This window comes from Cetorhinus maximus, chromosome 22 (genome assembly GCF_964194155.1).
Source record: "Cetorhinus maximus chromosome 22, sCetMax3.hap1.1, whole genome shotgun sequence".
In the NCBI taxonomy this organism is placed as follows: Eukaryota; Metazoa; Chordata; class Chondrichthyes; order Lamniformes; family Cetorhinidae; genus Cetorhinus; species Cetorhinus maximus.
In genome coordinates, this window is record NC_135900.1 from 31424461 (window position 1) to 31437124 (window position 12664).

A 12664-nucleotide genomic window follows, 5' to 3' on the forward strand; every position below is an offset into this window, starting at 1 on the left:
CATTCCAGATTTTGTCACTTTTTTCTTCAAATCTGCATGCATCGCCCCTCTTAAAAAATACAACCTTTAACCCCACTGTTCTTGCAACTACCACCCCATTTCCACCTCTCTTTCCTCTCCAAAGTCCTTGAATATGTTGCCATCTCCCAAATCTATTCCCATCTTCCTTGAACTTCATATTTGAATTCCTCCAGTCACATTTCCACCCCTACTACAGTGCCAAAACAGCTACAATCAAAGTCACAAATGACATCCTAAGTGATTGTGACAAAAGTAAACTTTCCCTCCTCGCCCTGCTTGTTCTGTCTGCAGCATTTAACACAGTTGACTCCACTATCCTTCTCTAACGCCTCTCCGCTGTCTTCCAGCTGGATAGGACTGCTATCCCCTGATTCCACTCTTATCTATCTAATCGTGGCCAGAAAATCACTTGCAATGGCTTCTGCTCCTGTTCCTGCTCCTGCACTGTTTTCTTGGTGCCTTCTCCCCTGCTCCTTACTTTCACTTCCACTGAACAGGACCTTTACCAAACTCCTGTCCTTGTCCTTCGACTTAGCTGTCCTCTTGGGACCTTCCCTGTTCCACTTCCTGGTTTTGGGCACTTTCTTTAGTTTTTGGAACCTGCTTCCTGCAGTTGTCTCCCCTGTGTCCAGCTTCTCCTGGTGGCTGTTTCCAACCTTGGAACATAAACCATCTGAACTCAAACTGCTTTTGATTCCTCTGTCCCTATGTGGGCCTCCTGTTGCTAGGCAACAACCCAGTTTTTCTTATCTTGTACTTGTTTTAATTTCCCTCAAGAATCGTAAAACCTAATTAAAATGCAGGCATCTTTTAAAGTGAAACTAAAACTCAAGTTCCCCCTTTCTTAACACACCAATACAGAAATACAAATTAAACTTAAACTTAAAGTTGAAACTCAAATACAAATGCAACTTACTTCAACTTTCTCTAGTTCCTAACAATTTACAGAGGTACAGTCCTGTCTTAAATGTACACTTTTTATGAGGTGCACCTGTGGTGATTTAAATATTTTGAAAACATGTTTTGATTGCAGGTTTAACTGTTTTATTCTCCCTTTCAGGAATCAGATGACCCCACTGATGTACGCAGCTAGAGAAGGACATACTCAGACCATTACACTGCTGGTGGCTCATGGAGCAGAAATAAATATCCAGGATGAAAATGGCTATACAGTATGCAACTTTGGTCAAGTTTCATTGTTTGCATTAAAACTTGAAAAATACCTTCGATTGAAAGTAGCTCAACTCTATGCATGACTGCATTGTAACAAAAGCCATTTTTAAAGCTACCTCATAGTAAACATGTTATGCTTAGGGAAGCGAGGGTGTGGAAAAGTTACGGCTAGAACATTACCAGAGTATGGAAATGTTAAAATCTGTGGGTTAATTTTGCAGAGGGAATTATTTTATTGCTGTGCCTCATTCCTTGATAGGATTTTTTGGCTACTTTGCGCAAGTGTATCACAAGAATGATAGCTACAGTGATTTTATCTAAAGATTATGATGACTTGGAAAGTTTTGTGCAGCCTCTAATTAGGCTTTTCTTCCCAATAACACTTAGGCACTGGCATGGGCTTCAGGTCAAGGCCACCAAAATACAGTGCTGAAATTAATTGAGTTGGGAGCTGATAAAACGTTGAAGACCAAAAATGGAGAGATGGCAGCTGATATTGCTGAGAAAAATCATCATTCGCAGGTAAACACCAAAAATGCAAGCAGGGAAAACAGGGCTGAATTTGTAGTTTTTAACCATTTCTCAGAACGAATTAGGTTATCAAGATTGTGTTAGCTTCCTTTACTGGTGAAGTAACAGTACTTTTAGCTCTCTGAATATTATTTCATATTGGATTATAAGAACCAATTGAAGATAAGAATGGTTCCAGAATGGCAATGACCAGTTATTAAGCATCTGAAAGTTGCTTTGTATTGTAAAATATCAGAGTCAAATTAAATCCAGCACCCCAGATTAAGAAAAAACTGGTGCACGAGTACAGTGACTGCCTGAGTATAATGGGCAAATACATAATTTGACAAATCCTTATGAAGAAATATAAATCAAAACAGTACCACCAATTTTTTTTAACAAGGTACTAAACATTGTTTATTACCATATTCTGTTGATCGTTACTGATTCCTGACTTATTGAGCTCAGCACTAATAATTAAATTCCTTAGTTGAAAGTTATTAGTGCAGTTGCATAAGTCAGTAATTGGATTCAATGTGATTACCACTAACGCTTAGGTTAGAGAAAACATAACTAAAGCACTTTATATACTTCTGCAATATGTTTAATTTATTTTGTTATTGTCTATGTTTAATAGTAGATATATAATCTGTAAACTAATGCGGCAGGCTTTACTTTTGCCGAAGTCGTTTGTTTATTGCAAATTTAAACAAGAGATGCACTTGTTGACCACTAATAACAAATAATTTATAATAAAGATCACTGTTTGATTCACTATAATTAAACAAAAACACTTTTTTTCTCCCTCCAGTTAGCATCATTACTCATGGTGACTTCAAATTCATCTTTATTGGGAAAACTCCAGAATATATCTAAAGAGGAGGCGATTTTCAAATACTTCATAAATCATTCTAATGCAGGAAAGAACAACAGAATATGGTAATAAACAATATTCAGTACCTTGTTAAAAAAAGTTGGCATCGTTTTGGTTTATATTACTTCATAAGAATTTGTCAAATTATGTATTTTCCCATTGTACTTGGTTTAACAATTTTAATAATTGTGTCTGACTAAATATTGGTCAGTTTAAAACAGAGGAGGAATTGTTGCATTGAAATGGTTCTGAATGGTAACTACTGAATGCAAAGGAAAATAATCTCTTAATCCATTTTAATCTCTGTGTAATAACAAATGATGCAATAGTTACAGGCAAGCAGATTTTTTGAATTTTTGACCAAATCAATAATTTGATTTTTGAATCAATTCAAAATTGATTTTGAATTTTTGAATTTGAATTCAAATTTTGAATTTGAATTTTTGTCAAAAAAAAATGGACAGTTTGCTGTCAAATGTTTAGTCAGTTTACTGAGTTTTAGACTTGTACATTATGCACTTAGTAATTTTCTCTTGTTTTACTTAATGAAAAGTGATCAATATTCCATTTCAAGGTCACCAAAAATGAAGAGCAGTAAGGATGTATGGCCTTGTCAGGCATGTAACAGCAAGATGTTCAACAAGAGTTCAGTTTGTTTATTGAGCTCTAAAATTGATTTTGGTCCCAATGTCATAAACGCTGAATGTCAGGGGCAATCAGATATAATATATTTTTAAAATATTGTCAATTTTTGATGTACGTAGGACCTTGTGTTATTTTGATTTTTGTAAAGAATTTTTGATGTTTTAACCATCATGCTTTTTCCGCTGTATATTAAAAGATTTAATCAATTTTTATAGTTCAACTTCAAATTTTGGTGATGTAGAACTGTTTCTGTCTGGACTTGAACTTGAACATCTTCAGGGGTTATTTGAGGTATGTTTGTTCATTTTTTGATAACAGAAAATACTTGTTTTAACATTGGCATTTTATGTAGCCACTGAGATATCTATTAAAATATTCAGTATTGCTGTGTTGCTTTTGTGATTTTTGCCTTTATTTCGGATAAATGTGTTCTCAAGTACAGGCAAGCCCCATTTTTAAAATGAGAAACAATGAGTAATTTTATTATGAGGGATACCTTTTCAAAGCTTGGAGTCTTTTAACAATTACACAATAGAACTTCAACTGAGGCCATTATAGAAGTTCATTTGTAAAAAGTTTGCAATAGTTTCTTAAACTTAAAAATGTATCTAATCTATATAGATTGTTAGGATATAATAGAAGATAGAATTTAGGGTTAATTCATTATGGAACGGTTAATTGTTTTTACAAGCTGTTAAATTGACACTTTATAATATAGTTGCATGTTACTGTCCCTCCACTGGAGTTTAACTCCATGTCAGTAAAAGAAAGCATCTGTAAATATACTGATTTTAAAATATTTTTAATTATTACTTTCTGTAGGAGAATGATGTATCATTCAGAGGACTTCTGACAATGGGGAAAGAAGACCTTGAAAAGGTTTGCTCGCCAGTTTTTTAACTATCTTTTAGTTAAAGAACTATAGTAGTCCTACGTCTTCACAATACAGAACTAAAGACAATGTTGATTCCTCCTTATTGCCATTGTAATAATTTTTGGCAAAAACAAAATAATTTCCTATTATAATTGAGTTCTGTGACCTTTTAAATAACCTTCCAAATGAAGTATTTTCACATATATCAATTTGAACACACTGACCTCACTATAGGGGGACAGTTTCCTTGTTAACGTTTGAACAGTTGGAGCCCATGCCATGCAGGAATATCTACGATACCCACCATAGTAGGAAACAAAAAATTCTGGCACCATTCTGCTTCTTGATGTTATTCACAAGCTTTGAACCATGTTTGCAACAACCTTTCACCAGAAATGCACCAACTTTTTGTTGTAACTGGAAAAAGTGCCATTATGCAGCTTTCTAATGTTTAGGTCATGAATCACTTAATTCATTTGTAATACTATCCTATTAGGATGTTACATACAAAGAGGAGCAGCTGTGGTTAGTATGATCACCGTGAATGCTATGAATTTTACCATGAGATGTTTACAAGAAAATTGCATATAATATTTGGGCGGAAAGTTGTGAAACATGCCTGTTAGTTAAAAAACTTAATGGGTTATAGCATTAGAGAGTAAGATACAAAATCTCACTCGGGTGGACAAAAGTGAGAGATTGCTGGGGTTGAGTGGAAAGTAGTTAACTCAGCAAATATCATCACAGATCAGTGAAATGGCTGGGATAGCCTTAAAACGTCAAGAGCAAATCATCAGGAGTCAGAGAGGAAGACATTAGAACCAGGATGAAATTCTGTCCCCAGCTTGGTGGTGTACCATGTGACCTCCCATGCCTCCCCCTTGAACAGGTTAAGAGACACAAGACTGTTTCATTGCAACAATCTAAAGGGCAAATCAGGCAAGGAATCCCTGAAATGTGTAGTGAGAATTTTGTTGATCAGCATTGTAGTGTATCAAGTAACACTCAACACGGAGGCGTTAAAGGTCCAAACAAGGCAAAGACTTTATTCTACCAGTATGCATACAGGGATACAGCTCAAGAGAAACTGTTCAAAGAATGAAGTTTACTGTACATATTTATACACTTTACAATGTGCTTTTTAAGCAGAGATTTAATGAGGTGTTCAAAATTATTAATTTTAATAGCGGGTAAGGAGAAATTGCTTGCAGCCACAGTAGGGTCAATAACTAGAGGTACAGATTTAAGATGATTGGCAAAAGAACCAGAGGCAACATGAAGGAATATTTGTTTTGATGAGTTATGATGATCTGGAATGCACTGCCTGAAAATGTGGTGAAAGCAGAATTAGTAGTAACATTCCAAAGAGAATTCAATAAACTGAAGGGAAAAGAGGGAGGGAGTGGGATGAATTGCATAGCTTTGCCGAAGAGCTGATAGAGATACAATGGGCTGAATAGCCTCCATCTATGTTATATCACTCTGATTCATCTCGAGTGAGATGTCATGCAAGCCTGCTTTTTGAGACAGTCCTTGAACCCAGGATATGGTGTGCCTTCAAATTTAGCCTGAGAGGTCAGGGGTGGGCTTTTCATCTGCTTTTCTATGAGCCTATAAGGATACTTGGCCAACTGAAGTTTTTACTATCTAAACTTCCCTGGACGGTGAAACCCCTAGAATTATATGGCACATCATTGTTACTGCTCTGACCGCCTCTACTGTGCTTAGAACCCAAGTTGATAACTGCAGAGGCTCACACATGATTTAATACTTGTGTTACGGTCACCGTAGATAACATTTAAAAAGTAATTAGAGCTTCTGGTTAATAGCTGAAAAGGATGACACAACAAAATTTCACATTTTAAGACTTTCCTGTAACAAATGACTAAAACGCTATTGACTAAATTTTTTTGTAGGCAACTTATACTTTAAACTATAGAATGAAAGATCCTCTTTTATACTTATTACACAATACAGTCTCCATGAAATTACAGTCCTAATAACAGTCTACAGTTGCTCCCAGCTTTCAATGGGTTGCATTTCCCTGTTTTCTTGAGCAGTAACTTCAAGTAACCGCCTCCAGGTGTTTCCCTTAGTTTTCAGAGAGTTTCCTATATCCACTACCCGCAGTAAAGCCTGTGCTGATGATTCTTCCTCTCTGGTCACTGCTGTTTGTCTCTGATATTTATCGATTTGTAGGGAAGCCTGTGACCCGATCTCAAAGTTGGCTTCCTCTGCACTCTTCCCCATGACAATTTAGCCTTGCAACCAGGTAGAAATGCTGGTTGGTTATTCTTAACCCCGACTCTCTTTCATCTTAGAACCAAATGAGCAGTTTACAGCACAATTGGTTACAACATCATACTTTCAGCATCTTTTTGAGACTTTGGGATACTCTGAGCTTACCCATTGTGGACTTAGATCCCCTTTTATATTTATTACACAACACAGTCTCCATGAAATTACAGTCCTAATAACAATCTACAGTTGCTCCCAGCTTTTAAGGAGTCGCAGCCATTTTCCCAACCATAAACTCCTTAACATAATCAGCAACACAATCTGGGCCTCCCTTTGATCTTTAACCACCCCAGGCTTGTTCCCAAGCACACTTCAGAACAACTCACATGGCTCCCTCTGTTTTACTTTAAATTAAAGAGACAATTCCAAAACAGAACAATCTTATAAACCTCATAATTGTAACATTTGAGCATTATGAATGTAGGGTAACACCATAAAACCTAACTCCAAAGATGACCTCTTGTCTTCTCCAAATTCTGTTTGAACCTCGAAGGTGTTGGATCCACTCATGAACCGTATACCTATCTGTAGGCTACAGCACAGTAGACTTTGTTTTCAACCCATAACTTTTTGAGGCCCACTCTTATGAATGAATATAAGCTCAATTTTCTTCATGATATTTGGAAAATTTGTGATACTTTAACCTTCCAACTTCTTTACAGTTTATGTAAAGATGCCTGACTTCTTACTGCCCTGTACTTTCTTATTTTACCGCCCCTTTTAAAAAATCTCTGGAAATCATGCTGCTGGTATTTTATTTACTTAAAATGTCATTGAAAAGTTAATTGCTCAGAATTGCTTTGTTAAATTATGCAGTGCAAAGGCATTGGGGAAGGGAGCTGCTGGAATATCTCCTAGGTCTGATATGCCCTGCCTCAGCGTATCTAGCCTTCCCATTGCAGGGAAAATGATGAGCCTAAGCAGCAAAATTTTAATTTATATTAAAAAGTAGTTATGTGCAAAGAGATAAAATGCAGTAAAACAGACCTTTTAATAACTGATTCATGCAGACTTTTTTGTCTGATTCAGTCCGTGTCCTTTACAGTTGGACAAATGTGGTCAGCCATGGGAGTAGACATTTAAGGCACAATATAATAATTACTGCACTGCTGACTTAGAACCTGATGACACGTGATGTGCTCCAATCACTTCCTGGCTGCCATCTGAACCAAATAAGAATGCATTAGGCAAATTCAGATTGTCTCCTGGCTATCTTCCAGCTCGAACCATCAGAGCAATTATGTTCTGATAAACATTTTAAGATTGCTTGTTACCCAGCAAACAAACAGATTGGGCAGACTGTCCAGTTTGAGATTGTCCAGACAAGCCATGTAAGTTGAGTGTACTGTAAAAGGAGAAAAACATTTCTTACAAAGAACACTGTGAAAGGTGTCTATCATAAGGTAATTTAAATATTAACTGAAAACAAAAGAAAATATTTCAATCCATTACTCTTTTAATGCTCATTTAATGCAACATACCTTGCAATATTATTGATTTACCTCATATGCTCACTCCTACCGTTTTTAACTTTGATGGTATCCTCCACTATATGTCTTTGCCCTTCATCCAGGTTTTTCAATATTAAGAAAAAGGATCAAACAATGAGAGTTTTGTCTTGTTTTTTTTCTTTTTGTTAGTAGCTACTTGTACAGTAGTGTAGTCCAGCACCCCCTTATGATTTGAACAGTGTATTTGTGTCTTTCTCATGTGTTTTCAACTTCTCTAAAGGTAGAACAAACAAACACTTGAGTGAGAGGAAGCTGAATGCAAGTCATTAGAACAACAGTCATGATTAGATTCACTTTTTTTTAACTATCTTTTATTATCTCTAGCATACTCATTCAGGTGTCCTGAGTAAATTCTAATCTATATCTCCTGGCCCTGCTGCCCTGGGAATTTAACCTTTAGAGAACAGTGTTTAGCTCAGCCATAGCGAGTTTAACAAATATTACATTGATGCCCACAGCTCCCTCCCTGTGGCAGCATAGTCAGGCAACCCAAAAGTTATTAATCACCTGAAAAACTTACATTTTATGTTTTTTTAAAAGAGTTGAATCTGCCAAGTCTTCATTTACTGAAGAACCTTTAATTTACGGGTAAAATTTTCTCTGGTATGCTAAATGCTCACTGCAGTTGATTTGGGGTGTAGGAAGGAGGATTTTATGTTTTTACATCTGTGAGCGTTAACATATCACTCAATAACTTTAAATGTCATATTAAATTTTAAATAAACATAAGTAATTTCCCATCATTGTACACTCTGTTCACCTAAAATTGTGCTGGAAACTATACATATATCGATACTTGGGGCTAAAAACACTGGCGTGCATTGTACTGAAGTCATTTAAGCTGTCTGATTGCAGCTAACATCCCATAAGTTAGTCAAGACTTTATAGTTTATGATTTAACTCGGAATTGACTCATTAAGCTTGCAAGATATCTTGATGCTGTTTCTAATATCACAAATAATATTTGTTCAACAGCCTAATAGATAAAATTACTGTCACTTCTATGTTCATTCTGAAAGTGAAAAACAAAGTTTTCAGCACACTTTGGTAAATTTTATTCATATTTAAATGTTTCTTGTCATATTTCAGTGCAGTTGAATCATTTCGACAATCTTACCAATGAGAGCTTAGGAAACATTGGCCATAAAAAGCAATTTGTTCAACTGAACTCGTACCTTCCAAAGATCTATCATGTGCTTTATCTTATTTAATCGTCAAAAGTAAATCTCAGCATATTTTCCCCAGCCCTTCCCAAAGGTAATAGGATGTCTCTGCAGCTCCATGTATTTACTGCACAGCAACATCTACATATTGAATTCTGGCAGATTGCTTTTCATGAGCATAACTGGCTTGCATTTGGTTTAGCCATCCTTCACCAAATCTGGCCAGTACAAAGGTCATTCAGGAGAGCGACATAATCCCTTCTTTTCAACACGACCAACTGTCTCCATAAAGTGCTCCCTTCTGCTGTCCCTACCCTCACCTCTGTAGTACAAGGGTCTGGCACATAAAGGACTGAGTACAGTACCACCCACACAGTGATGTGAGAGAACAAGTGACCTGCACCTAGGGGTCAGTGTTGTGTTGGACAGAGCCTATGTAGAAGCAAGCATGGAGACAGCTCCTAGTTTGGACCTTAACTGCAAGAAACTATACACATAGGTACAGTAAATAAATACTTACTGTTGAACCACCTAAGACTATGAATACCTTAAGACCTACCGAACTACACCCAACACCTTACAACAATCTCCAACAACAAAACAGTTCATGGGTTTCTTTGCCACTAAGATCGAGATCGTCTGTCCAGTTGTTTCTAGTTTTGTTCTCTGTACCCAGCAAACCAATGGTGGTAGTTTTGATAGGAAGTGGACAACATCTGAGGAGAGGGAGCCGTTTACAAAGTAAGCCAGCATGGTGGCCAGGAAGGAAAGTTGAATGGTTAGTAGATTAGTAGGAATGGGATCATGAGTGTACATAGGACTTTTTAAAAATTCATTCAAGGGATGTGGGCTTCACTAGCTAGGCCAGCATTTATTGTCCATCCCTAATTGCCCTTGAGAAGGCGGTGGTATGCGGCCTTCTTGGACAGTTGCAGCCCATGTGGTGTAGGTGCACCCACAGTGCTGTTAGTAGCAGGAGTAGGCCACTTGGCCCATCAAGCCTGCTCCACCATTCAATAAGATCATGGTTGTGGTCTCAGCTCCACTTTCCTGTCTACAACCCATAATTCTTGACTCCCTTGTCTAACAAAAATTTATCTAACTCATTCTTGAATAAGTTTAAAGACCCAGCCTCCACAACATTCTGGGGAAAAGAATTCCACGTTCTAATGACCATCCGGCACATCCGGGAGGGGGAGAGTTACCTGGACGCTTTATTTCAGGAGGCAGTCACACACAGTAGATTAAGTACCTCAAATTCAGTCAGTGGTCAGGGTCAGCAGGGTGTGACTGCAAGTGAGGCAGGCAAAGGGATCCTGTGTTCAGGAACAGAGGAGCCTCAGCTCTTGACCTTGTCCAACAGGTACGTGGTACTTGCTCCCTGTGTGGATGAAGAACAGGGCTGTAGGGAGGATGAGCCAGCTGACCACGGCACCGTGGCACAGGAGGCCATTCAAGAGGGGGGAGCAAAAAGACAAGTGGTAGTTGTAGGGGATTCTAAATTAGGGGAATTGATAACATCCTTTGTAAGCAGGATGAAGAGTACCGCATGGTATGTTGCCTGCCCGGTGCCAGGGTGAGGGACATCTCTGACCGGCTTGAAAGGATATTGGAGAGGGAAGGGGAGGATCCAGTTGTTGTGGTCCACGTCGGGACAAATAACATAGGTAAGACTAGGAAAGAGGACCTGTTTGGGGATTATCAGGAACTAAGAACTAAATTAAAGAACAGGTCCTCAAGGTTTATAATCTCCGGATTACTACCTGAGCCATGTGCAAATTGGCAAAGGGACACGAGAATAAGGGAAGTAAAGACATGGCTAAAGGAATGGTGTGGGAAAGAGGGGTTCCATTTCGTGAGGCACTGGCATCAGTATTAGAACAGGAGGGATCTGTACCGTTGGGACAGTCTCCACCTGAACCGATCTGGGACCAATGTTCTAGCGAAAAGGGTAAATAGGGTGGTCAGCAGGTTAGCGTGTTGGAGGGTGGATTCAACTTCATGGAAAATTATGAAAAAACAAAAGAAAGGAGAGCCCAGGAGAGGCTATTAAATTCTCCAGAACACATAATAGGACAGAGTGTTTGGAAAGGGCTAGGAATCTAACTTCAAGCACATCAGATAAAGGGACGACAATGAGAAAGGGGATGGGAAATACAGGACTGAAGGTGTTGTATCTGAATGCACGCAGTATACGAAATAAGGTAAATGAGCTTGTGGCGCAGATTGAAATTGGCAGGTATGATGTGGTGGGCATCGCGGAGACATGGCTGCAAGGTGATCAGGACTGGGAGCTAAATATCCAAGGATATACATCCTATCGAAAAGATAGGCAGGTTGGCAGAGGGGGTGGGGTTGCTTTGTTAGTAAGAAATGAAATTAAATCGATAGCAAGAAACGACGTAGGGTCAGATGATGTAGAATCTGTGTGGGTAGAGTTGAGGAATCGCAAAGGTAAAAAAGTCATAATGGGAGTCATGTACAGGCCTCCGAACAGTAGTCAGGATGTGGGGCACAAGATACACCAGGAGATAGAAAGGCAGGGTTACAATGATCATGGGGGATTTCAATATGCAGGTAGACTGGGAAAATCAGGTTGGTAGTGGATCCAAAGAAAAGGAATTTGTGGAATGCCTACGAGATGGCTTTTTGGAGCAGCTTGTGGTGGAGCCCACTAGGGAACAAGCAATTCTAGATTTAGTGATGTATAATGAGGCAGATTTGATAAGGGAGCTTAAGGCGAAGGAACCCTTAGGAGGAAGTGACCATAATATGATAGAATTTACCCTGCAATTTGAGAGGAAAAAGCTGGAATCAGATGTAACGGTATTACAGTTGAATAAAGGCAACTACAGAGGCATGAGGGAGGAGCTGGCCAGAATTGACTGGGAGATGAGCCTAGCAGGAAAGACAGTGGAACAGCAATGACAGAAATTTCTGGGAGTAATTTGGGAGACACAGCAAAAATTCATCCCTAGGAAGAAGAAGCATACTAAAGGGAGGACGAGGCAACCATGGCTGACAAGGGAAGTCAGGGACAGCATAAAAGCTAAAGAGAAAACATGCAACGTGGCGAAGAGCAATGGGCAACCAGGGGATTGGGAAGCCTACAAGGACCAACAGAGGACAACTAAAAAAGAAATAAGGAGGGAGAAGATTAAATATGAGGGTAAACTAGCCAGTAATATAAAATAAGATTGCAAAGAGTATTTTTAGATATATAAAGGGTAAGAGAGAGGCAAAAGTGGACATTGGGCCGCTGGAAAATGACGCTGGAGAAGTAGTAGTGGGGAACAAAGAAATGGCGGAAGAACTGAATAGGTACTTTGTGTCAGTCTTCACGGTGGAAGACACGAGTAACATCCCCAACGTTCAATAGAGTCGGGGGGGCAGAGGTGAGTGTGGTGGCCATTACCAAGGAGAAGGTGCTAGGAAAACTGAAAGGTCTGAAGGTGGATAAATCATCTGGACCAGATGGATTACACCCCAGAGTTCTGAAGGAGATAGCTGAAGAGATAGTGGAGGCGTTGGTGGTGATCTTTCGGGAATCACTCGAGTCAGGGAGGGTCCCAGAGGACTGGAAAATCGCTAATGT

The 12664-nt window shown here is 38.7% G+C and overlaps 1 protein-coding gene across 1 annotated transcript in view; it reads left to right on the forward strand.

Annotated features, from left to right (window-relative positions):
- The window catches only part of asz1 (ankyrin repeat, SAM and basic leucine zipper domain containing 1), a 128225-nt gene that overhangs the window by 66462 nt on the left and 49099 nt on the right, over positions 1-12664 (forward strand). Inside the window, exons 5-9 of the mRNA XM_078568564.1 lie at positions 1082-1193; positions 1582-1716; positions 2516-2643; positions 3439-3514; positions 4046-4102. Coding sequence (XP_078424690.1) covers positions 1082-1193; positions 1582-1716; positions 2516-2643; positions 3439-3514; positions 4046-4102 — 508 coding nt within the window. The remainder of the gene's footprint in view (positions 1-1081; positions 1194-1581; positions 1717-2515; positions 2644-3438; positions 3515-4045; positions 4103-12664) is intronic.